The following is a 26,396-nucleotide window of genomic DNA, read 5'->3' as shown; positions in this document are numbered from 1 at the left end:
AAAGTGCTATATAAATGTAACAAATTATTATATAATGGTCATCAAAGACTTTGTCAGACAAGGTTTCACTCTTAAGACAAAATTTGTTAAAATATGCTCCACAGTTTGTTAAATTTGTTCTACAATAATTTTTAATTATTTAAATTTAAATATGAAACCCTGTTTCGTTGAAATGCACTGATATGAAGCATCTTTCAATGGTGTTATGAAACTGCTGCTGAAAGCTGAGCAAATCAAAATGTTGATTTTAGTAACATGCCTGATAGATATTTGACAGAAGAGGTGTGTGTGTGTGTGTGTGTGTTGTGTCAGTAACTGAGGCGCTAGAGGAGTGTGTGGGTGTAATCCAGGATAACTGCTCTATGTCCAGTCTCTATTTTCAGCACTTCCTTATTCTACACGCTAATGGGATTTGAAACCGCTCTCCTTCCTCCTCTCTTTGTTTGGGTTGAGATCCCTCCAAAATACGGGTTTATCTCTCTGTGTGCCTCATGCTCACACACGTTCATTCTGCTGTATCAGAAATATACCTGTTTTTAGTCTTCAAAGACTGAATAATGATGCAAAATGTCTGTCTGTCCATCTATCTTTTACCCGTTTAACCTTTGAGTCTGATTGACTCGGGTGTATATTTTCACTGTCTATATGTTCATATAAAGACTATCTTGATATCTTGTCAGTATTCTTAAAGCTGCAGTGTGTAGTTATTAGCACAGACATGTTTCCCAAACACTCTTCCGTCAAGTCAGCCAAACACTTGCCGTGTCAAAGAGCATCTATCACTTGTCTTGAGTCTTTTTCATAAATCAAAAGTTCAGAGTAATGTTTGCTAGTATTGCACCAAGTAAATACATGAAACCAGGTCTATAATTCCACATGATATAAACAGCTGTAATACACTGTAAATTTGATCCTTCATAAGGTCATCAATGAATCTGAAATTTCACCATCATAAGCACCTGGGGTTCCTTTGTTTGTGTGTCCCTGGAAGGCCTTTTGTATCCTCTAGAGTCGTCCCCCACCCTTCTTTCTCCCCTTATGACTGATGGAGCTGTCGGTGAAGTGATGCTCAGGGTGGTGGATTAAAGCTGGACCCTGCTGGGAGAGAACGGACACGTTGACACGCGCTTGCTCACACTGATTCAGGCCACCACACCGATCACCATACAACCATACACAAAGACCTCCTAAATCACTGCATCTGAGGCACATTACCATGAAAGGATGCACACGCTGGCTCTATTCCAAAACCTTTTGAGCTGCCTTGCTGTCTACCGGCAACATAGGCAGCTGCCTTCTATAAGATAGCTGTAACGAAACCTCATAATGGACTGATTTGGAAAGGAGACATACAAAAACATCCTACAAATAGCACACAGAAGTAAACAGACTCCAATCTTAATTAGTTTGTGTTACAATACTTAAAATACAATAGCGTAAAATTACAAATCAAAAATCCAGTTAAAAAGGATTATTTTATAATCAATATTATTCCCACTTTGTCATTTTAATTATTATTATTTTTTTATCTGTACTTGTCTAACTGCATTATGGCATACCATTCTCTGCAATGCTGCCTAACAATTTTGAAAGGATCAATAATTTTGTGCCTTTGCTTCCTTAAAATGCTCACTAGGTTAAATGTTATTGGTCCCGTTTTCATGAGTGTGTTTATTTTTCCCCATGAAAGGGTTTAGAAATGGTCTGGCTACATCATTGTATATACTCACTATCTATCTCCCAGAGAGTCCAGTGTCCTTGAGTACAGGTGTATGTTTCAGTGCAAAACAGAGAAAGAAAGAACAGTGTATGAGGGATGTACATTTTCCCTAATCTTCTGGCCCTGGAGGTTTGTAATGCCCTGAAACATTTATGGGATAAACTTAGTCAATTCTCTTTTTCCTTCCAGAATCTCTAGATTCTAAGAACTCATCTTTATGATGCGATTAGCACGAGGGATTGCTCAGCCGGAGGAGGGCATGAGGGATTTTGTTTAATCTGTATTTTTATTTAGGTTTTGAATTAATCTTCATTTATCTTCATGTTAACTATTTCTTCCTGCACTGATAATCGTTTTGTGCTTTTTCCCTTGATGGGAAAAATATTTTGTAAAATTTTGTTCTGCCATAACATTTCAGCAGCACAAAGGTGCTGGGTCCAAAATTAACTTTTGCCATATCTGCCAAAAAGGGGTAAATTGATAACATTTACAGACCATAAAATATATTTCTTGCTGACCTTGAAACTGTATTTAAACTGGCAAAAAAATGTTAACAAATATCTTTGTTTCCATTTGGCACTTGTTAATTCTGGCCCTGGTTCTGATGTTATTGTGATTTATTGTGCAAATAAATACTAAGCTCATGCAGATTGCAGGTGGGCCCAGTGTGCGCTGTACCAGGTTAGACTAACTTCATCAGCTTACATTCTCTTACTGAGATATCATTTCTACTGCTGGTCAATTTTTCAATCTGCTTTCAGCCATATTTGAACATGTAGTTCTGTATACAGTATTTGTTGTTATAAATATATTTGATTGAATAGCCATTGTTTTCCAACACGGCTTTTTTTTTTTTTTTTTTTGCCAAATGTGCAGCTTCTGTGATGTGTATGTGATTGATATCCTCCAGCTTTCCTCTGTCACATTTACTGAGATCTCTAATAAAGAGTTTGTCATAGTCTTACTATGTTGTACTTTGATTTCCAGGGCAGCTGTCGAGTTTCCAGCTGCGACCATGAGCACCATCTCACCGACTGATTTCGACAGCGTCGAGATCCAGCAGCAATACAATGACATCAACAACCGCTGGGACATCGCAGCCGAAACAGAGTGGGATAATGAGAACAGTTCTGCGCGTCTGTTCGAACGTTCCCGCATCAAAGCTCTCGCAGGTCAGTTTAAGTTTTTATGCTAATGTTTGTAAGACGAGGTTTGGGTTTTGCACCCATGTGCTTCCTGTTTGTTTGCATGCTTCTTTATCAGCTAGTTTTCAACAGGTTGTATCATGTGATTGTGTCCAGTAGGGGGTGGCATAAGGCAACATGTAAAAAAAAAAAACCCACATGAACTACCTTAAACACAAACCCATTCTACATGTTCTTACAGTGATCTTAGAGAACTGTATGCATGATAGTATAGTTATAATAATAAAACCGTTTGAAGTGTATGCTTGTAGAATGGCTTTACATGGTTAAAAAAAGTCATACTAATGAACGGTAGTGCGTAACACAGTAGTTGTTGTGTTTTGTTGAAGTGCAGTAAGATACCATTTTTTGACAAGCAGTGACTTGATAGCCACATTCTTCCAGTGCTGTTATTCACCCTGTGACGCCCCCTCATTCTCTCTCTTCTCCAGGGGTTTTCTGATGTCATAGTTATGACCTGCTGTATCTCTTACTTGTTTTCTTTCTGCTGTCAATGGATGTGTTAAAGCCAGATGTTGTCATGCTCTTTCACATGTCTGAGGCACATAATGAATCAATTTTGTATGCTTTTAAAAGTTGCGCTTCATTGGGTGTACATAGTAGTGGGACTGAGAAAATTGTCCCCAGGAGTTAGCTAAATCTGACACAACCTCCCTTTGGGAATATCTGGGGAAATCCTCAAAGGTAAAATGTTTCATAAATAAAGTAATTAATGGCTGGAAAAAGACTGAGTAACATGAGGCTTAATAGAATTCATAGAAGCACCTGCTGGCCTATATAATTGAGAGGAGTTTAATACACGCTGTTGTCTTTATGCATCAACGCCAGCATGTGGAAAAACCACCATATCAATCACAGTAAACACCAGGCAAAACATTAATTCCTAAAAGCGCTGACAGGGGAAGGGAAACTAAGAATACTGAGCTAGAATGTCTCTTGAAGGACAGTGCAGTCTCTCACACCCATACACAGTTAACTTTAGCTGTTCTCAGACATTTATGTATCCTCCTCTGTGCCTCTCACACTTCTTACCTTATATAAACACACATATATCAAGTATTATTAAAACAAACACATTTATTACAGATAAATACAAGCCATAGATAGACAGAAAATTCTTAAAAATAAAACATTTGCTTTAAATTTTCTTCCATTTCTATGTACATTTATGTTGTTAGCCGGCACTTTTTTTTGCCAATGCAACCTGATTTCATTGAAATATTTTAACTACTAGTGTTACACAAAAAAGAAGGTAAAATTCATACCACAATCACAATACTTGATGTCAAAAAGACTTAAAATATATGGTACTTTGGCATTGAAAATTATCAAATCCCTGTCAATTTTTCCTCTCACTATCTGTCTTTATTCTCCTCTTCCTCCCATTTTGTGTCGGTTTAGAGTTTGCTGTGATAAAATGTTCTCTTCCAGTGACATGCTGGCTGACTGTTGGCCTAGTGCTTCTGGCCATGGTTCGACCTGTGACCTCTGCTCTTTGATGGTCACTGCTGGTGACACTGCTGCTAATCAGCACAACCTGCCACTGGACTGGTCTTCATTACACCACTTCCTCTTGTAAAATCTGCACACACAAGAAATGCTTGTGTGTGTGTGTGTGTGTGTTTGTGAGGGGTGGAAATTCCCTGAATAAGGTTTTTGATCAATGTATTTGCACTTGTAGAATACATTCTGTTTTCTGATCCATTAGTAGGCATTACATCATGACATGAGATGAGTTTTCTGTCACCGCCAACCGCCTGCTCATGGGTGTGAGGTGGTGCACACACTTGCACAGGAAAAAAGACAGTGCTTGCTTGTTGAGTCTTTCTCAAGTACTTCCTTCCTGCCTTAACGTCTTATATTATCTGTGCACGTGTTTGAGAAGACGAGAGGGACTTTTTGACATGATTAATTGAAGATAAAGGTCTTACAATCCCTTAACACCCACAAAAAATCACTAAAACTTAATATTACATAAACATAAAATCCAGGCAGGCATAAAATTAATGCAAACTCTTTTTTTTCAATGGTTTCTGCTGACGATCTGATAACCTCCGGAGGTTGGTCCCACACGCCCATCTCTCCTTTGAAACCATCAATCTCTTGACTACTTCTACACCCCCAGTCCACCTTCAGAAATGGTTCAGCCCACACCTCCATGCTTTCACCCTCCCTCTGTCTGTCTTTCTCGCTTGCTCAGCCTGGGATTTGCTCCTCCCACACACACCTTATGCAAATGCCAAAGCTCAGAAACCGAGAGAGAGAGAGAGAGAGAGAGAGTAGGAGGCTTTGTTTACTTAGGAAGCTGAGCGCAGCTAGTTCTGCAGGCTTACTCAAACAAGGTGTGTGTGTGCGAGAGGAAGCAAGACGAGTTTTGCACTGAGAGAAAAGTGCATTTGAAGAAGAGAAGAACAGAGAACGTGGTGAAAGAAGAATATTTTGTTCTTACTATACTTTTTTCTCACTTCAACTACACGTGGGTTCCTTTTTTTGGCAGAGAAAAAAGAAAGAGTCAATTAAAGGAAGAGGGGTTTTTTTCTTCTTCAAACGGATGAAGCAGTATGGCGCGGTTTAGCATGCACTGAAACGCTCGGGTGCATGCACACACCTGGAGAGCTTCTGTTTCAAAACTTTTTTTGGACTTTTGAGGAAAGTTTAACATTTGGCCATTTTTTTTCTTGGGCCGTTTTCTCTCTTCATTTTTCAACCTTACATTGTATGTGCCATGCTTATGACTTCTGGCTTTACACTTGTGGAGTGATCGATTTGTTTTGGATGAAAGTTGAGAGTGAGGGTCAGAGGAACGGTTCACATTGAAAGCAAGTGAGCGTTACAGTGAAAGAGAAGAGACATGGATTTTGATCAACGCGAACCTGAGTCATGTCTCTCGCCAGCTGCCTTTGTGAACCAGGTGCAATATTCCAACATCCTGGAAGGCCGATTTAAACAGCTGCAAGGTAAGACTGTTTGTTCTTGGCTCGTGCCTCATATTCTTTTTTTTCTTTCTCAGATGCATCTGTGAAAGAGTAGCTTAGCCTTCCAGCCAACCTTAAAACCATGTTAAAGTAAACTTGTCTTTTTGTGTTTTGAGTCACTTAAACAGTATGAATCCCCTGAGACAGTCAACAACCTTGAATGTCACAATCAAAAAGTTCATGTGACCACATCCAGTTCTAACTGGAAGACAAATTTCCCTTGACATACTGAACCCCATCGTCATGCGCGTCACTTATTTTTAAAAGTTAGGTGGTGCGCACATGTGGTGGTTGTGAAATCAGTGGTGAAGGGCTAACTCATGAATATTAATCCGCTTATGCACAAATAGTTTAACATTATTCTAAACTGTTTTGATCACTCATCTTTGGGATGTATTGATCCATACATTAGGATTGTATTATTTGCTGTTAAAACAACATTATAAAAAAAGTAGGGAAATCACTTCAATGGCAAATTTGATTTGATATTTTTAAAGTTTAAATGTGGTTATATATAGTTCAAGTTCTCAAACAAACACAAGACATTTAATGTAATAACAATTTGACATTGACAACATTGCTAACCATTTCATGGTGACAAAATTGTCCTCGTAAAAGGTTGCAGTACATATCCACCATAAATCTTTCCTCTGTAGTTGTAGTAATGAACAACTTATCTCTATCTCTCTGCACCAAAGATGGTGCAGATGAGAAAATAGGCCTACAATGATTTATTTTTATGCCTGTGCGTGAGAGAGAGAGACACAGAGACCTGTGCTGGTCTCCGAGAGAGTGGCCTTATTTCAGGTACCGCAGGGCTTTTGCCCCAGATCCAAATTACACTGTGTTAAAATGGGAGTGAGAGGAGAGGACGAGAGAAAAGTGCAGAACTGAAAGGTGTAGGAGAGGGAGGATAAGAGGGAAGAGGAGAAGATAACAGGGTTGGAAAGGAGTGAAGAGGAACAGACGGCACGGGAAGAGGATAAGGAGGGGAGTGCAGAGGATAATAGGACTGAAAAGGAGAGGATATAAACTCCTATTGCATGTATCCATATAGTTCCTTTGTTCTTAGTGTTTGTGGGGTTTGTTGTTTTGTGTGTGGGTGTGTGGGTGTGTGGGTGTGTCATTCATTTGATACATTTTGTTTTTTTCTCTTTAAAACCACACTTTTTAGACAGGCGCCACATAGCATGTGTGAACTCTTCTAATCCCCCCACACGACGCGAGATCTGATCTGCTGTGTGTTTGTGTGTGCGCTTGAGGTCATGGGGAGTGTTTCTCAGTTAACAGAGAGATAATGACTCAAGCATTGTACTTTTCAGGCCTATTATCTGTTGTATAGGAAGAATGACATCTGCAAAACAGGCCTTGAATATGAACACACACCTCAAGAGTCCTTGTAAGCAAACACCTAAAGTTAACCCTGAATTGTGGAAGCAAAGTTTTTAGTTGTCCAGTCATGTGTTTTTGAATTACTATTTAAAATGATTACACTTAGTGGTTTGTTTGATGTGACTCTTTAAGTCGTTCGTGAATTAGTGCATAAAGATAACATATTTCAGAGGGTATTCCTTTTGTATTCATAAAATGTATTGTGATTTGTAGTTCTTTTGGCATATTTTTGAGCTTGTTTTATTTTAAATCATTTATCATTTTAGTCATCTTGAGGCCCCTATGGATGTTTGCTGAAGCCCCTTAGTGGGCCCTGGCCCTCTGGTTAGAAACCACTGATTTAGACCATGCAGGCTGATGGATGTCAAACATCAATGTTATGCATAATGCATAATACTGTTTTCATTTAGGCCTGTAAAGACACTTAAGAGGACATGGAGATTTTAAAGTAAGAGATAGAGAGAGAGCTGCGTTTATATACAGTACGTGTTAGTGATTACTGTGGTTGCGTCATTGCACCTGTCTGAAATCTGGTGCATACCTTCAGCAGCATTTTGACACACATTCACAGAGACACAGACATATACAGTGTCTCATGTATCTTTTCTGCTCAAGCCGCCTGTGATCCTCCCCTCTTCTCACATACTCGATCTCACAGACACACTGGTAATTCCGGTCAGGTTACCATAGGCTGATTTAAAAAAAAAAAAAAATTTGTTTAAGCCTTTTAAAGAAGTGCATGTGCATCGTATTGGGGGGCTTGCTCAGACATGGTCTTCGTGCTCAGTCAGGACGGTTCTCCTTAGTGTATGTGTTTGATGCAAAAGCAGTTCCTCTGTTGTGGTTCTAATTATCTTTATTTTAATAAATCCCTGCGACAAGGTAATAGTGTATGCGTGCCTGCAGGTGTTTGTGTGATGCAATGAATAGGATGGGATACGAGTAATTTTTTACGAGGTTGTCACTGTTTCAAAAGAACTTAATGTGTCACTGTCATTGCAAAACAGTTTGGATTAATCAGCAATCCAGTTCTCAATTACACACTGTCTTCTCTTTTATTCTCCCTCTTTTTGTAATGTGAAATGATGTAGAGTGTGTTTGCATGCACAATGTATTGCTGATGAATCAGCTTATGAAATCCAGACAATACAAGCAAGCCCTTTTTACATACATAAGATTTTGAAACGGTCAGTTTTCTCCAGTTTTGACGTCAAAATGCAAACGGGCATGTACACATTGAATAAGCTGACAGAATGCGAGTGAAGTTTTTGACATGCAGAGTGTATCAGGGTAATAAGTAATTTTTTATAGGCTATATGTGCATATACTGTAAATAAATATTCTGCATATAAATAAATATTTTAATTATGTATATGCAAAACCTGATGTTTAATTATATACACATATGTAGCGTCTGGAGTCGCTCTTGACATGAGATCAAAGTGGTGGGTCGTTCGAGAAACACCAGAGATGCAGATCTTTTGCACAGCTCTGCCTATGAATTAGTATTAGCATATAAATGAGTGTAGTGGTGCCAGTTGAGGCTGGCCAAATGGCCGCACTATCACCCTTACGACCAGCAGAGACAACGCAGGCCGTGCCGTTATCACCTTGTGAGGAACTTCAAATAGATTCCTATCACACACACAGACAGACACACACACACACACACACAGACACACACACACACACACACACACACACACACACACACACACAAACACACACACACACACACACACACACACACACACACACACACACACACACACACACACACACACACACACACACAAGTATTCCTCTTCATATTAGCCTTTAATTTAACCATCCCAGAAATATGTGATGACCCTTGTGTTATATGTATGTTGACCACAAAGTATATATTTGTATGTGTGTGTGATGTTAATCCTAAATGCTCAAAATGGCTCTGTAAAAGAGATACACTGTCTTTCATGCATTTAAACACAGGCATGTTTGATGTCTAAAGGTTTCTCTTTCTTTGTCCCAGTCAGTGGTGCAAAGTAGATGATTATGAGATGTACCTTTTAGTAGGTTTAGCCCTTTTTGAGCGAAACTTTACTAATTCTGGCTCCCGGCAAGAACATTCCATTGAGTAATAAAGTCAGAACAAAGAAACTCTCTCCCGCCTGAAATTCACACCAACGATTGGTTGCCGCCGGGAAAGTGGGCGTAGTTTAATGGATCTCAAAAGACAGTAACACAAGCATATCGGTGCTCAGTCATCTTGCAAGAACCCCGGACGAGACAAATTTCCTTTTCCTCCCATCTCATCAGCGCGGCTCGCGGGTTTTCGACCTGCGAGCCGGCGCGGTCCAGCCAAGCTGATGTTTCCTTTGAAGATCGACGCGCTCCGCGGCGCAGTCAGCGGACGCACTTAGCTGGACGAGATGAATTTCCCTTCCAAGACGACACCTTTAAAAATCCCGCGGACCAACGAAGCTCTGGAAGAACCAAACGGAGAGAACGCTTCATCGCGCAAACTCTCTGAGAAACGCCAACGCACGCATCTTGCTTTACACAACACCAAGAAACCATGCAAGTATCAATTCTACCGAAATTTAGATGCGTTTTAAAGATTGTACCCCTGTTTAAGGTGATATTTCTTGCTGGCTCCAATGGTTTTGTCTGGGAAGGTGTCGGATCGGGCACGATCTTACCCTCCTTCCTTTCCTTTCCCTTCCCCTCATCCTCCTCTTTACTTTCCACTATTCTGTAAATACATGTATTCTTTATGTAGTCATATGTAATCGTAGTATTAATCTTTATTAAAACCATGATATTCACGTTTTGATTGTCATTGTTTGCTCACGGAACACGAGTCCCTTTAATGTCAGATCTAAGCTACGAGCTCTTATAAGCATCGTTGAATGCTTTAATTAATACCATAACTCGGAAAGTTTGTCCTTTGTGGCCAGAGGGACAAACTTCCCGAAAATTGGGTAGGAAGAATAGACCTGGTGAGTGGATAAGGAATCTCCGCTCGTCCTTTAAACGGAACGGAGAGGAATTTTGAATCAACTCCCTTGAGGTTATTCTGTGATTATTTAATATAGATATATCTGTAGTTAATTACAATAAATTATTGTTAACCATATATATATATATTATATTGCATAAATACCGAGGTGAGGTATTCCCATCTTGGAGATTGGTGATTAGATTATAACCCCGTTATGATTAATCATAAATCCCTAAATATTAATACCCACAATTCCCTATTGAGCTAATTTTTGATTTAAATATAATATGTAACCCTAAAACCCTACATATTTTTGGTGGAGAATATTTCGAGCACATTCTAAACTCTGTTTTGTGAGCAACTTTGTCAATTTTATGCGTATATCATTTGTGTTAATTGTTGTCTTATATGCGCGCTTCAGTGAGACAAGTCGCAATCGCGAACTCATGTATCTGTAACTGAAAAGCCCAAAGCTCATTTCAGTTAGTCCTATGTTAACAGCGTCTATTTTGGTCAAACATTTTGGTCACTGTTAATTGTTAAAAAGAAACTGCAGTTCATAATATTAAAACTGTCTCTGTAAAGGGAAAAAAACTTCTTTTGCAGAACATTTTAATATTATCAATTCCACCTGTTAGAACGAAGAAATCTTCTTTCAGCGTGATGCCACCTGTGCGTGATGCCACCTGTGCGTGATGCCACCTGTTAGAACGAAGAAATCTTCTTTCAGCGTGATGCCACCTGTGCGTGATGCCACCTGTGCGTGATGCCACCTGTTAGAACGAAGAAATCTTCTTTCAACGTGATGCCACCTGTGCGTGATGCCACCTGTGCGTGATGCCACCTGTTAGAACGAAGAAATCTTCTCCCAGCGTGATGACGATTTGAGCGTATTCCTCTTATTCGTTTTGTAAAAGGCCTTATAAATCGCTAGCGATCTCACCCCCTTAGGTGGAGTTTTGGCATAGCTAACCAGAACGCACACCTTGCACAAATCAACCAGAAAAAAAAACTGCTGGCCAGTATCTGCTTGATGTGTGTATTTTATTTTAACCTTGATCACGTTAAAATTTGTTGCAGAGAAAATGCTCTGTTCTACATTTGTGTGTATATGCGGTAAATAAATCCGTCCACACACTCTGTGCTTCAAAATTGGCACAAAGGAAATTTGAAAACAAATTCTATTCACTCTTGTGATTGCAGTTAAATTGCTGCGTTAGGAAGCTGGACCCTCCCCATTGTCGGACGCTCAAGCTTCATAATCACCTAATTTTGGGTAGTGTAATACCTCCGAGTAACACAAGGGGGCAGCCCGCTAGGTGTGCTGCACCTCTCAAATTACCCACGCCTGACTCCACTACGCCATCTTGTGGACGTCTGCAGATGTTTGCCTTATTAAACTCTCTCAAGCGAACTCTCGTTATTTTATTTGTTTACGATTATAATTATTTTCATTTATTTCCTGTTATTGCTATTGTTTGAAGTCATTCAATCTTTCGGGTTCAATGACTTCTCACACTTATTTAAATTTGGTTTAAACAAAGTTTGAATTTGAATTTAAATTAAGTTCTCCTTTCAGCCAGTGATGCTACCTAAGGGGAATGGACCCCTTTTGGGACATCTCCTGCTAAGTCAGTTTCCCTTTCTTTCTCATTGTTTCAATTTGAGTTATTTTTGCTTGTCTGTTCTTTTCTTCCCTTTTTATTGTTATTTGTTTATCAATTGGTTTCTTCCATTTCATACCAGTCTGATACCCTGCACTTATTTAAATTTTGGTTTAAGCAAGCTTGAACCTGAATTTAAATTAAGCCTTCTCTTTTCAGCCTGCGACAGCCACTTATCAGTAGCACGCCCCCTGCTGGGCACTCTCAAAAGTTGGCTCTCCTCTCTCTCTTCTCCTTTGGCTCCATTTCCGAATAGATTAATTTAATTAATTCCACTTCTCCCTTTTTCAATGTTGTTCTGATAATTACCAACATTATCATCATTTTATGTTTTAGTACTATTTATTGAATAGTCTTTTACCTCACCCACTTTACAGAATTATTTGAATTTGGTTAAAACAAGTTTAAGCTTAAGCTGATGTCACGTTTTCCTTGTTAGCCATTTATATATTCACAGGTAGTACCTCCCCTAGTGCTTGTGGTGAATTTCCGGTTGTCTTCTGGCTGGGTTCCGGTGAGTGGAGTCACCTGGCCTGCGTAACTGACACCGGTCGTGGGTGAATCGCAGACACCTCTGTCTCCGTACCATTGGCGGCGGCACGCAGCAGGCTAAGCATTTCGGGCACTCCAGGGAGAAGTCAACGAGTCCAACTGAACCGCTCAAGGGCATCTTGGTTAATTACTCTGATCCTCCGTTTGGACTCCAAAGGGATTTCAGAGGAAACCCAACTTCAACCCTTTAGTCTGGCCGTTGACCAAACTTACCTGAGTGCTGCCCAGTCATGCTAAAAGTCACACGCTGTTTGAGTGGGCGCACCGTGGTACCAAGGGACGAGGATCTGGGAACACCGCGGTCGAGTGTCCAGGGACCGCCGGCGAGATTGACCTCACCATCGGTTCTCACCTGAAGCGACCCCGATTCACCCCAGGCATAGTAAGTAAAGTAAGCCCATTCACTTATGGCAAGCCCTAGAATATACATATTCCCGGTCATTTAAGTGTTTGGCCACACCTTTCTCCCTTTTTAAGCCATACCTTTCCCCTAGGCTTTATAGCTCAACAGCGCCCCCTCACTCGTTGGCCCTGTCATAAACCCTAGCATTGGTATTAAGCTTAGAGCCTTTCCATATCTATCTCTTCTCATGTTCTCATTTTGTTTTATTTCGTGCCGTCTTAGTATTCTTGGAAATTTCGCCCTTTTCTTTTCTACTCTACTGTTCTGTTGTTTAGTTTCTTCCAGTTCACCTAAAGACAGAACCCATGAGAGCCATCAAGGAAAGCTGAATAATAGATTGACGATCAGCCGCCAGTGTCAGTAAATGACCCACTAGGCTACCGCACTGTCAAAATTGTTATTTAAATCCGGCACTCACCCACACAAATCGGCCCCACCTGGCCGCTCACGGCCAAGACAACAGGTGCACGGCCTAGATTCCACTAACTGTCTGCACCAGTTAGTCCAAAATTGCACACACAATTAAATAGTCACATATGGCTATAAGCACCACACCCTATACGGACTTGCATTGGCCTCTTTTGTGTTGTCTCTCTCTTGCCCACAGTAAGCGGTGTGTCCCGTTCATCCAGCCCCACCGCCACTGGGATCACGTCGAGACCTGATCGAGCACCAGGACGACTGCGTTCCTGCCTAAAGCCACGGTGACCTGCAGCCCCTGAGCCAAGAACGGCAGCGTTGAAGCTCCATGCTGAGGAGGCCCGTAGGCACCAGGACCACGCGCAGAGTCGACTAGATCAGCTACTCCTCGAGACCCAGGACCAACGCAGACGGAAGGACGGAACGGACCTACAACTTCGGGAGGAAGTTGAGAGACTCCAAAATGCCCCGGCAGAACTTCGTGTAGAGACAAGCACAGAGAGCAGTTGGAGAAAGAATCCGAAGAGGAACCAAAAGAAAAACTCCAACGAGGTGAAGCTCTCCTAACAAGAGCAAAGATTGAACTGAAAGAAAGAAACAGCAAGGCCAAAGCTTGTGAAACCCACTTGCAAACGACCATGCCAAGGTCCAAGATTTGGTTCAAAAAAAAAAAAAAAAAAAAAGACTATTCAAGACAAAGAACTTGAAACTGTTCACAGAGAACTGAAGTTCACATGTACATCGCACAGTGAACAGCAAGGGGAAACACGCACCACACAGTTTCCCCTGACAAGTGGGACAAGAAACCCCCAGCCAAGAGTTCCAAGCTCAAAAAAAAAAAAAAAAAAAAAAGGGTGAAAGCCCACTGCCCAGGTTGTCACCAGCCAGCAGCCACGAGCCCCCACCAGCAGCAAAGGGGGTGGGAGCCAATCCAGAGAATCATGCTCAGGCACATCATGGCTTCCCAAGAACTCTACAAGCTGGCCAGAAACATCCCAACTTTCACCCCAAACCCTGCAGGGTATGAACTTTCACTTACAACATGAGACCGTAAAGCTGGACTACCAACAGCTACGGGACTGCCGACCAAAAAGACTGTTTCTGAAAAGACTGTGAGAAATCTAATGGTTTACCCTGTCTCTGATCACCGTTCAGAGCTGGCTCCAGGGGGCGCCCTGCAACAACGCAGTGACAGACTTTGTAACCGGCAAGACCGTTCCAAGCCAGCAGAGAGCAGCGCAACTGGCACGGTGCCCGTCTTAAGCACCTGTCCGAGCACTCTGAAAGACTCTGAGACAAGCCACGTCTGTCTAACCACCCAAAGGTGGAGCCGCGTGAGATGCCAGCCGACAGCCCAGAAATGGCAGCACCCCTAGCCCAAACAGCCAGCGGCGGAACGGCTCACCCCAAACGAACCCAAGTCTGAGCACTCACCAGAGCCAGACGGTGCAGCTTCATCTGAGTCAGCAGAGATCCTGAGGATTCTGAAAGAACTTCTCGCAAGGGAGACAAGAAGGACAGGCCAGACAGCTTACGACTGTGACCAAGACCGGCACCCAACGTCCTTCCTGACTGCTCTCCGACGGAACCAAGCACCGCACAAACCACAGTCCAAAGATCCAGAGACTTCATCACCAAGTGACAGCGTCGCTCAACTCCCTTAGCTGACAGCTGCACTTCCTGAACAATCGAACTCTGAAATCCCAAAATGTGAGTTGAATGTGCAGTCATACAGCCAAAATGAGATCCAACTTGAACAGATAGCTCCCATCCAGCTAACGATGGGCCTAATGAGTCTGGTACACCCAGTGTACATCTAACCAATGGACACGTACCCCTTTCTCGTCGGCAAAGATCTGCTAGATCGTTTTGAGCCCCTACTAGACTTCAAACAGCTAAAGATTTGGGCTCAAGTATGAGAACCTCTGCCTCTCCAGCCACCCAGATCACCTGAGCCAGACTGTCAGGTCACAGAGGTCACGAGAAATCTTGCAACCCGCCGCGAGAACACTGTCTCAGCACCAGAGCAAAGTTCAAGCTCACTACTCTGCACTTTTCAACTCACCATAGACTCTGACTTTCACTGCCCCAAGGTCATGACTGACCTCCAGCTGAATGATGTAACAACTACAGACATCATACTCTCACTATGGGCAGACAACTCAGCCATCAGTCTAGCACTGTTCAAAGCCCTCATGAAAGACACATCCAACCTTCCATCTGCAAGCAAGTGCACCCACTGCCCGTTGGACTCCTGCCTAACAACCATGGTAACTGTCAAGGGCACCTGCACTTTGAACTTGAAATGGAACGATCAGTGCCTCACACACCACATCCTGGTCCTTCAAGATCCACTGCATAACGTCTACATAGAAGCAGACCCCTTGATTCGCCTCAAGGCTCATGTGGACTTTACCAATGAGGTAGTGTGAGCCCCACTGACATCACAGCCCCCTGTGGTTCCTGCCAAGCCTGAAAACCTCCTGCCAGGCCAGACCATCCCAAGAGTCTGTACTTTAATCAACGAACAGGATACTGCAGCACCAGCTGTCTTTCACCTTCTGCAACCGACAGCGTACTTTCACCAGGTGCCCAATCGGCTATGCCAACTCACCAGCCGAGTTTAACATCTTCCGAAACGAAGCATGCCCAACACCTGTTCGACGCGTGTGATGACATCACAAGAACACACGACATGACTGTCCACCGGGAAAAGGTGACAGGACACTCAAGGCAACCCGGCCTTGACAAAGACTTGAATGACCAAACTGATTCCCTGGCCAAGACTGGCACACTTCACGGCAATCCATGGTCACCTCCCACCCACGCAACCACCCGTGATGGCGCTGCAATAACCCGCAGCAAACTGACTATTCCTGCGACGATTCCAACATCACAGCCGCTTACGCTGGCTCTACAATTTCCATAAATGACACAGCTGACATGCAAGCCTCTGACACTGCCATAAAAGCTATGAGTAACCACCTCTCAGACCCCTCCAACCACCCTGTCACGATGTCTGACTTCACCGCTACCACAGGCCTCAGACGACCGCATGACGGCAAACACATGCTGCGTGAGAAAACAAACATTCTGGGGTATGCCTCTGACGCCCTCACAGCGCTAAAGCTTGTGATGCCACAGTGTCAAAAGGGGGGTAATGCTAAATGTATGCCCACAACGCACCATGTGCCGGACACCACGGTACCAGAGCCACAAGACACAGAAGCAAGTGAAATATTGGCCTGGCATGCAGCAAGTCGTGTCAGAGTATGTCAGAGAAGTTTCTGGTTTGCTGACAATTCTAACCGGCAAACCCAAACCCCAGAGCCCCTGCAACGCAGAAGAGTCACAGTCCCGTGGTCATACCTTCAAATAGACTGGGCGGGATCCCTTCCCAGATCGACGAGGGACCGCAAGTACTTCCTCACAGTTGTATGCCAGTTCTCCAAGTGAGTAGAATGTCTTTGAGCACCCAACGACACCAAGTTGAACGAACCAATTGAGCTGGGGCCAGCATGCTGAGAAAGTATGTGTCTGCCAACCAGAAAGACTGGGATGTGAAACGTCCATTGGTGCTCATGACCATCAGAGCCACCCCGCATGAATCAACTCATGTGTCTACTTTGGAACTTGTGACTGGGTGTCAGACGACCCTGCTGCATCAAACAAGAGACTCTAGTTTTGTCAGAACTTACACTGCTCACCAGCACATTGACAAACTACACCTGAAGTGGCTCAGACAGCTGTTGAACCATGAGAGCAGCTGGACAGATCAAACACATGCAGAACTGTCACTATGGCAAACGCCAAGTACCAGACAAGCCACTGGGCGGAGCCACGGAAGACAGCGCGTCCACCCTGCGCACACCACAGGATGTCCCACAGCCGTCGACAACAACGCCCTCTGCCAAACCCTTCACGCAGCTGTCAAGCGGAGGCGGCACAAGGACAGCTGGACACTACTATCTCAGGGTCACAGGAGCTGCTGACACCAGCAAAATAGCCCCTGAACAGGACTCACCAGATGAGGACTGCAAAGGACAAGCTTCCAACTCCTTGCCACACACAGCTCAGGCAAGCTCACAACAGCACTGCTACAAGAAGCAGAGCAGAACTCCGATCCTTCGGACTTCTCGTGACTGAGAGGCTAACAACTACCTGCTTCCCTCCTGTCACCAGCACTAGGTCAGTCTGAAACCCTCTTCAGGCCACATAGACCCCTTACCACTTCCTGAGACCACAAGCAGAAACCTGCGCCACACAGACGGACTTCAGGATGACAGGTGACGCACCGTCATGGCACCTGCTGCCTCGACACCTGTTGCACAAGGTCAGAGACCTGAACTTGGCTGCTGCCCGCCTTATCTGCCGTGGAGTGACCATTACTCCAGGGGACACAAACGACCAGAGTGTGTGGATTCACGTACCAAAGGGTACCATCCTCCACCTTGATGATCTGGCATCGTAATACCTCCCAAGTGAAGAGTACTGGTCAGAGCTGGAAACCCCATCCTTCTTCAAGAATCACAACTTCACTCTAGATCCAGAACTGGAACTAAAGATTAAGAAAGGGGGTCCTAGCCAATTGACATCACTCTCATCGACACAGCTCTTTACCTTGCTACAGCATCATGCCACACCCTGACACTGGGCCTGGCTTTCATCCTAGTCAAGAGGGTCCACGAGATGCGAGAGTCCATGACCAAGAACACAGCCTCTCTCCTCCTGGGATTCAAACGAAACCCACGGAAGGGAGGTACCAAGACAGAGACAAGGCCAAACCTCATCAGGATGGACCCTCAGCCTGAGGAACCAAAGGCTTGGAACGATTAGAAACCACCTGCCACTCGACCACCATGATCCACCTGCCATCTGACCATCATGATCCCACTCGACTACCATCCGATCAAAACGACAACTGTCATCCGACGAGGTCAACCGGACGTCGTCACATGACAAAGGGGGACTGTAGCGTCTGGAGTCGCTCTTGACATGAGATCAAAGTGGTGGGTCGTTCGAGAAACACCAGAGATGCAGATCTTTTGCACAGCTCTGCCTATGAATTAGTATTAGCATATAAATGAGTGTAGTGGTGCCAGTTGAGGCTGGCCAAATGGCCGCACTATCACCCTTACGACCAGCAGAGACAACGCAGGCCGTGCCGTTATCACCTTGTGAGGAACTTCAAATAGATTCCTATCACACACACAGACAGACACACACACACACACACACAGACACACACACACACACACACACACACACACACACACACACAAACACACACACACACACACACACACACACACACACACACACACACACACACACACACACACAAGTATTCCTCTTCATATTAGCCTTTAATTTAACCATCCCAGAAATATGTGATGACCCTTGTGTTATATGTATGTTGACCACAAAGTATATATTTGTATGTGTGTGTGATGTTAATCCTAAATGCTCAAAATGGCTCTGTAAAAGAGATACACTGTCTTTCATGCATTTAAACACAGGCATGTTTGATGTCTAAAGGTTTCTCTTTCTTTGTCCCAGTCAGTGGTGCAAAGTAGATGATTATGAGATGTACCTTTTAGTAGGTTTAGCCCTTTTTGAGCGAAACTTTACTAATTCTGGCTCCCGGCAAGAACATTCCATTGAGTAATAAAGTCAGAACAAAGAAACTCTCTCCCGCCTGAAATTCACACCAACGATTGGTTGCCGCCGGGAAAGTGGGCGTAGTTTAATGGATCTCAAAAGACAGTAACACAAGCATATCGGTGCTCAGTCATCTTGCAAGAACCCCGGACGAGACAAATTTCCTTTTCCTCCCATCTCATCAGCGCGGCTCGCGGGTTTTCGACCTGCGAGCCGGCGCGGTCCAGCCAAGCTGATGTTTCCTTTGAAGATCGACGCGCTCCGCGGCGCAGTCAGCGGACGCACTTAGCTGGACGAGATGAATTTCCCTTCCAAGACGACACCTTTAAAAATCCCGCGGACCAACGAAGCTCTGGAAGAACCAAACGGAGAGAACGCTTCATCGCGCAAACTCTCTGAGAAACGCCAACGCACGCATCTTGCTTTACACAACACCAAGAAACCATGCAAGTATCAATTCTACCGAAATTTAGATGCGTTTTAAAGATTGTACCCCTGTTTAAGGTGATATTTCTTGCTGGCTCCAATGGTTTTGTCTGGGAAGGTGTCGGATCGGGCACGATCTTACCCTCCTTCCTTTCCTTTCCCTTCCCCTCATCCTCCTCTTTACTTTCCACTATTCTGTAAATACATGTATTCTTTATGTAGTCATATGTAATCGTAGTATTAATCTTTATTAAAACCATGATATTCACGTTTTGATTGTCATTGTTTGCTCACGGAACACGAGTCCCTTTAATGTCAGATCTAAGCTACGAGCTCTTATAAGCATCGTTGAATGCTTTAATTAATACCATAACTCGGAAAGTTTGTCCTTTGTGGCCAGAGGGACAAACTTCCCGAAAATTGGGTAGGAAGAATAGACCTGGTGAGTGGATAAGGAATCTCCGCTCGTCCTTTAAACGGAACGGAGAGGAATTTTGAATCAACTCCCTTGAGGTTATTCTGTGATTATTTAATATAGATATATCTGTAGTTAATTACAATAAATTATTGTTAACCATATATATATATATTATATTGCATAAATACCGAGGTGAGGTATTCCCATCTTGGAGATTGGTGATTAGATTATAACCCCGTTATGATTAATCATAAATCCCTAAATATTAATACCCACAATTCCCTATTGAGCTAATTTTTGATTTAAATATAATATGTAACCCTAAAACCCTACATATTTAAGGATTTATTTAAGGATATTGTTAAAATAAAATATAACATGCACAACAATTTGTGCCTTTACATATTGTTGTGCACATTTTCTTTCCCCTACATATTTTTTAATTAAACATCAATCTGTGAAATTAAGAGTTTTCAGTAAACAAGTGGGAGTGAGAAAGTCTGGGTTAGTTTCACACTTCAGAACATTGCAGAAAATCTGTCATTTTCCCTACAAATAATGACAGTGAATGTTTTCCAAAGTCTACATAATTAGCTGTGCGTGTGCGTCCCAACAGAGCTCTAAGCAACACTAACAGGCGGAAATGTTGACCCAGAGCTTTAGGAGTATGAGCTGGAGAATATCAGCATGGATAAAAATGTCATTCTTAAATCTCAGTGAAATTCTGCTGATAAGCTGTGTGTTTGTGAGTGTGCTTGGGTTTTTTACCCCAGTGTCAGTCACCCTGAAGAGGTAAACATACTCCTCCCCACCTCTCCCTCAGTCATTGCACAGAAATTCTTCACACACAGACACAAACACAGATTTACTAAAATCCCAGGCAGAGAATTTAAGGCTGCCTTGATAATTACAAGTGGTCAAACACAAAATAGACATACTAGTAGACATACTGTACATGATCACATCACACTAAGACACTGAGGCCCTGCTTACACCTGGTATTAAAGTCCCAGTGAGCCCCTTCAGCGCTCCTCCTCTCCAGCTCTCTTTCATAGCAGACTAACGGTTGGAGGGGAGTGGTTAAGGATATTCAAACCCAAGCCGTCAAACTGACGTAATCGGAAAAGGAACGGCATTCCAGGCCGGAAGTTACTTTTCCGATTTTTATTAAAGATTACCACGGCTAACATTTTTTTCTTCTTCTATGTATTATCTTGCACTAGGGGTGTAACGGTACACGTATTTGTACCAAACCGCACGCGTGTACGCACATATTAAGTATTCACTCCATTTTATCGCGAAATTCAAACGATAAATGCCATTTGACGCTCTTTAATGTGACGTGACTGATCAACACCTCAAACAGTTATTTGTCTATAGGCGCGTCAGTTCAAGCGGCCGTGGCGCGCGTGTGCGTGCGTCTGAACGCAATCATCTCTTCCTAAAGAATAAACATGAATGAACATCTGAAGATATGTTGAGGATACACACTTACTGAAACGTATCACGTGGTGTAATCGCTCAATCAGTGTTTCAACAGCAGAAAGACGTCAACAGCTTGTGAACAATGTCTTGTAGCATCACATTTACCTCAGAAGTCATTCAGTGACCACAGCTGTTAGTTCACTAGAGAAATCAACTCTTTCACTAAATATATGCACTATATTAGCCTATATTAATTCTACTTAACCTGTGTTAGTGATGTCTTGTTTATTCAATGTATTTTTAAATAAATCTGTCATAAAAATGACAGACACTGTGTATAAATGATTATATTTCAACAACGAATTGTAGAAAAAACTATTTTATTATTAGATTTAGAAGTTAATGCAAAAACTGCCTTATGTGAAGTTACAATGTGTTATTTCAGTGTTGATTATTATTCCTAAACATGAATATCAGCTGAATTTAGGCTAATAGTTTTGGCTCTGTTGTTAACCTTTATTATTATAGTAATGTATGAGTAAGGGCTCCCTATAACCGCATTATCTTTAAGAAACTTTAAATTATAATTAAATTAATTTAAGGACAGACAAAAGTTTTTTTCAGTAAAACACTGTTTAATAAAAATAAATAAAAAGCAATTTTGTAAAAGAGGGGTGAGAGAGTGAACTCTCATTGGCTGTTCAGCTTAATGAATGAGTCCGTGCACGAGAATAAGAGCAAAACAGCAAGCAAATTCATCAAATCGGTACAGATAGAAGACTGTTCTAATTTTACATCATCTTACCTGAGTGTCCCTTGGCAAATATTTTAATTAGCATGAGCGCAGTGGAATAAAGAAAGTGATCAGCAGGATTGATATTCAAAATGGTAAGCACGTGCTGCTTTGTTTACTGTTTGTGTATCTGCACAATGACGAATATAGATGAATATATCTGCAGAAATAAACGTCTGTCTCATTTACACGCAGGCGCTGCATGTACGTGCTAGCTGACAGTCGGCTGTAGTTCTTTCGGTGTGTTCAAGTGCAATTTTTTTCCGTGACGTGAGGCGACAAGACGATTTGGTTGTGTCCCTAATGTAAAACATTTTTCTGCCCTTCCATAGGACCAGATTTCTTTCATTTAGTCATTTAGCAGACGCTTTTATCCAAAGCGACTTACAAATGAGAGCAAAAGAAGCAACTAGAACAGTCAAGGGCAACAGTATGCAAGTGCTGTAGCAAGTCTCAGTTAATCTAGCTCAGAACACACAGGACAGTTTTTTTTATTTATTTATTTTATAAATAAATTAGACAGACAGAAAATGAACAGAATGATAAGTGCTATTCTTGATTGGTCAGGTGCTGCTGGAAGAGATGTGTCTTTAGGTGTTTTTTGAAAATGGTTACAGACTCGGCCGGACGAATTGAGATAGGCAGGTCATTCCACCAGGTGGGAACAGCCCAGGAAAAGCTCCGTGACAGCGATTTCATGCCTCTCTGGTATGGCACCACAAGGCGTCGTTCACTAGCAGAACGTAAGTTCCGGGAGGGTGTGTAAGTCTGAACGAGCGAGTTTAGGTATATTGGTGCAGAGCCAGTGGTTGCTTTGAAGGCGAGCACCAGTGCCTTGAATTTGATGCGAGCAGCTATTGGCAGCCAGTGGAGACTGAAGAAGAGTGGCGTGACGTGCGCTCTCTTCGGCTCATTAAAGACCAACCTCGTCGCTGCATTCTGGATCAGTTGCAAGGGTTTGATAGTGCATGCCGGAAAGCCCGCTAGAAGAGCATTACAGTAGTCCAGTCTGGAGAGAACAAGAGCTTGGACCAGTAGTTGTGTGGCATGCTCTGATAGGAAGGGTCTAATCTTCCTAATGTTGTATAATGCAAATCTACAGGATCGGGTGATCAGTGAATTTTAGCTGATCATCAATCACAACTCCAAGGTTCCTGGCTGTCCTGGACGGAGTTATGGTTGATGAACCTAGCTGAATGGAGAGATTGTGGTGAAGTGCTGGGTTGGCAGAGACAACAAGAAGTTCTGTCTTTGCAAGGTTAAGTTGAAGGTGATGTTCCTTCATCCAGGCAGAAATGTCTGTTAGGCAGGCAGCGATACGAACACCAACCGATGGATCATCTGGTTGAAATGAGAAGTAGAGTTGAGTGTCGTCGGCATAGCAGTGATAGGAAAAGCCATGTTTCTGAATGACCGATCCCAGTGATGTAGACCGATCCCCAGTGACCGATCTTTCGTAATGTAAACGCTCAAGTGCTCGAATGTGTTTGAACAGCCACAAAAGACCGCCTATTCTCCACCTACTGAACTAATGTGTAAACATTATTGGAAGCGCTCTAGCCAAATGGAATTTAAACTTTGTCGGCTGGAGACCCAAGTTTGGTTTGAAGTCAAAAAATGTACCAAGCACAATGTTCTCACACCATTCCTGAGTTCTAACATGCACTCACTGCATTTGACGTGGTCTTGCGGCTGTCAGAGCAGAAACGAAAGGTGATGCTCCTCCATAGGTTTTTCCGTCGTCTCCCATCACGTTAATGTAAATTGCGCTAGCTTATTTTGTCCATTAGATCGAGAGATCAGAAAAAACCCATGCATTTACCCGCCCATAGTCCCTCCCCTCGAAGAAATCAGAACAGAAGTTGTTGAAAGTGGACAGAGACCTATTATAAACACCAGGTAAGTGACTAATACCCCAGTTTAGAAGGTTAACAGCCATCTGAGATAAGATTGATTTGTGTAGCTTTATAAATGATTGATATGTGTGTATGTGAAAGGGTAGAGAGTCAAAAGTAGCATTATCACAGAAACACCAACACACGCATACTTCCACGTTCACTTTATCAGATTGATATAATGTACTTCAAATGAGATACAGATTTTTATGAATGTCATCGGTTGTGATCACTTTGTCTCCTCTTACATGTAAATGAACCATTACATTTTATTTCTCTCCACCCAGTCGCCGGAATATACTAAATATGTTTAGAAAAATATTTGTGAAATGTTGTTTTATGCTTCATTGGCTTTCATTGTATGGACAAAAATAGTTTTAATTAATTGATTGAAATATCTGTTGTGTTCTGCGAAAGTAAGGAAGTCATACAGGTTTGGAACCACACAAGGGTGAGTAAATGATGACAGAAGATACATTTTTGATTGAAGTGTGCGCAGACTCTCGCACTGTCCAGGTTATCACTCTGTTGATGTTACTGTCATCTTATTTTACTCTTTTTACTTTTCTACTTAATATAAATGCTCTCCTCAGCCAATAGCAATACACAGTACTTGATAAGGCCAATAAAGGCTTATTTTATTGTGTAAGAAAACTAACATCAACTTAAGTTAAGAACACTTTCACAAAGCCTAATAAAAACATGATATATTTACTTGGGTTTAGAGGCGGCGTTTTAATTTGCAGGAAGTGTGTGTAATGTGTAATGTGGTTTGGCAAGACACATGATCTTAAATATGTGAAAAATGTCAATGCATTAATGTTCAAAGCAGAAAGATCCTAAAGCTCACCAAGACTACTAATAAAATGTAGCAAAGAGCCGTTTTTGTTAGGAAAAATCGGGTTAGATTTAACCAGAAATTGTAAATTTAAGTCAGCATTTTTGGTCCCCTACTGATCTTCTGAAGCACATGAGAAGCTGTGCTGAGCAGTTATTTTTAAACAATGCATGTCAAATGGGGTAATTGTTGAACTGTATAGAAAAGCACCCTCTGACATAAAGTTTGGCACGGACCGGTACATCTGCACTTTAGTGAAGTGTTTTTGCCCGCAGCACAACTAGTGGCTCTTCAACAACATGCTACGGAGAATTTTTTTTGGCTAGTTCATGCATGTTTAGTTTGGCGAAGCAGATGCAACATAAATTTCATACCACTCAACCCTGATACTCTAAAACACAGAGAATAAACATTGTAGTATGACTCCAGAAGTGTGTGCCCCGTGCGCTCATGTATCTTGACTTCCTCTTTCTGAAGTTTGTGTTAAACTGTCATTTTTACACAAACACAAAAAGACTGCAGGGATGGAAATTAACTTTTTTTGTCCACCGGCCACTGTGGCTGGTGGATTTCAAAATCTACCAGCCACTCAATGTTTTTACCAGCCACTTTCTTGTTTTTAACCGACAATGTGTAACTGCATGTGAAAATTAATACTACAAGCTCTACAATGCTTAAGCCGTTTATTTAATCTCAAGTCTCAATGAAATACTGACATTTTCTCTTTCTCTCTTATACACACACAAACCATGAACTGATATACATTTCATTAAATGAGTAGGGCAGATTAAAAGGATAGTTCACCCAAAAATGAAAATTAGCCCATGATTTACTCACCCTCAAGTCATCCTAGGTGCATATGACATTCTTCTTTCAGAAGTATAAAATCGGAGTTATATTACAAAAGTTCAGGCTAATCCAAGCATTAGAATTGGATTCATAGTTGCTCTGTTTTTGAAGTCCATAAAAGTGCATCTGCCCATCAAATAACGTGCTCCACGCGGCTCTGGGGTGTTAATAAAGGCCTTCTGATGCGAATCGATGCATTTGTGTAAGAAAAATATCCATATTTAAAACTTTATCAAGTAAACTTTCGACCATACAGCTGTGCTGCGATCGTTTCCGCAGAGTCTATTTTTTTATGTGCTGGCGCTGAATTAAAGTGACAGCGCATCCGCATTAAAACAAACATGTATCGATGCGAAAATCTAGTAATTCCACCACAGATGCATTTAATGTAAAGTCTACTCTGTTTCAAAGTCAACACATGGCTTTTTGCCTCGAGTAAAGCAAGGAAAACAGCCTTTAAGTAAACAAGGAGAAATAATGGAGAGCACCTGTCCTTTCTTGGAGGTGGAAAAACAAAGTTCTTTATGACCTGCAGGATTTCTTGTAAAAACATTTAAAAACGAAAGAAAAGACGACAGTTGGTTTTTATCTATCGTAAGTTTTAATTTAAAATGTTTGTTATTTTAACATAGTCTATTGTCTGTTTTGCAACTTGCATGAGCAACGTAATATATACATCTAAAGTAGGCGCTAGGCTATATAAATATAAAGTAATGAATTCAATAAAACGTTGATTAAGTGTAGTGCATTTAACCATGATATCTATAAAATAGAGTG

The 26,396-nt window shown here is 42.1% G+C and overlaps 2 protein-coding genes across 3 annotated transcripts in view; one reads left to right on the top strand and one right to left on the bottom strand.

Annotated features, from left to right (window-relative positions):
* The window catches only part of LOC307124756 (uncharacterized protein), a gene marked incomplete at its 3' end in the record, with an annotated part of 457,096 nt that overhangs the window by 327,294 nt on the left and 103,406 nt on the right, over positions 1-26,396 (bottom strand). The gene's annotated exons all lie outside the window — the stretch shown is intronic.
* The window catches only part of sptbn2 (spectrin, beta, non-erythrocytic 2), a 72,011-nt gene continuing 50,797 nt past the window's right edge, over positions 5,183-26,396 (top strand). For both annotated transcript variants that reach the window (XM_079815316.1, XM_079815315.1), the window contains exon 1: positions 5,183-5,882. In XM_079815316.1, coding sequence (XP_079671442.1) covers positions 5,777-5,882 — 106 coding nt within the window. In that variant the 5' untranslated portion in view covers positions 5,183-5,776. The remainder of the gene's footprint in view (positions 5,883-26,396) is intronic.

Source organism: Gobio gobio (assembly GCF_949357685.1).
Source record: "Gobio gobio genome assembly, chromosome: 4".
Classification (NCBI taxonomy): domain Eukaryota; kingdom Metazoa; phylum Chordata; class Actinopteri; order Cypriniformes; family Gobionidae; genus Gobio; species Gobio gobio.
Note: the sequence above shows the minus strand (reverse complement) of the source record. Positions and strands in the feature narration are given on the sequence as shown.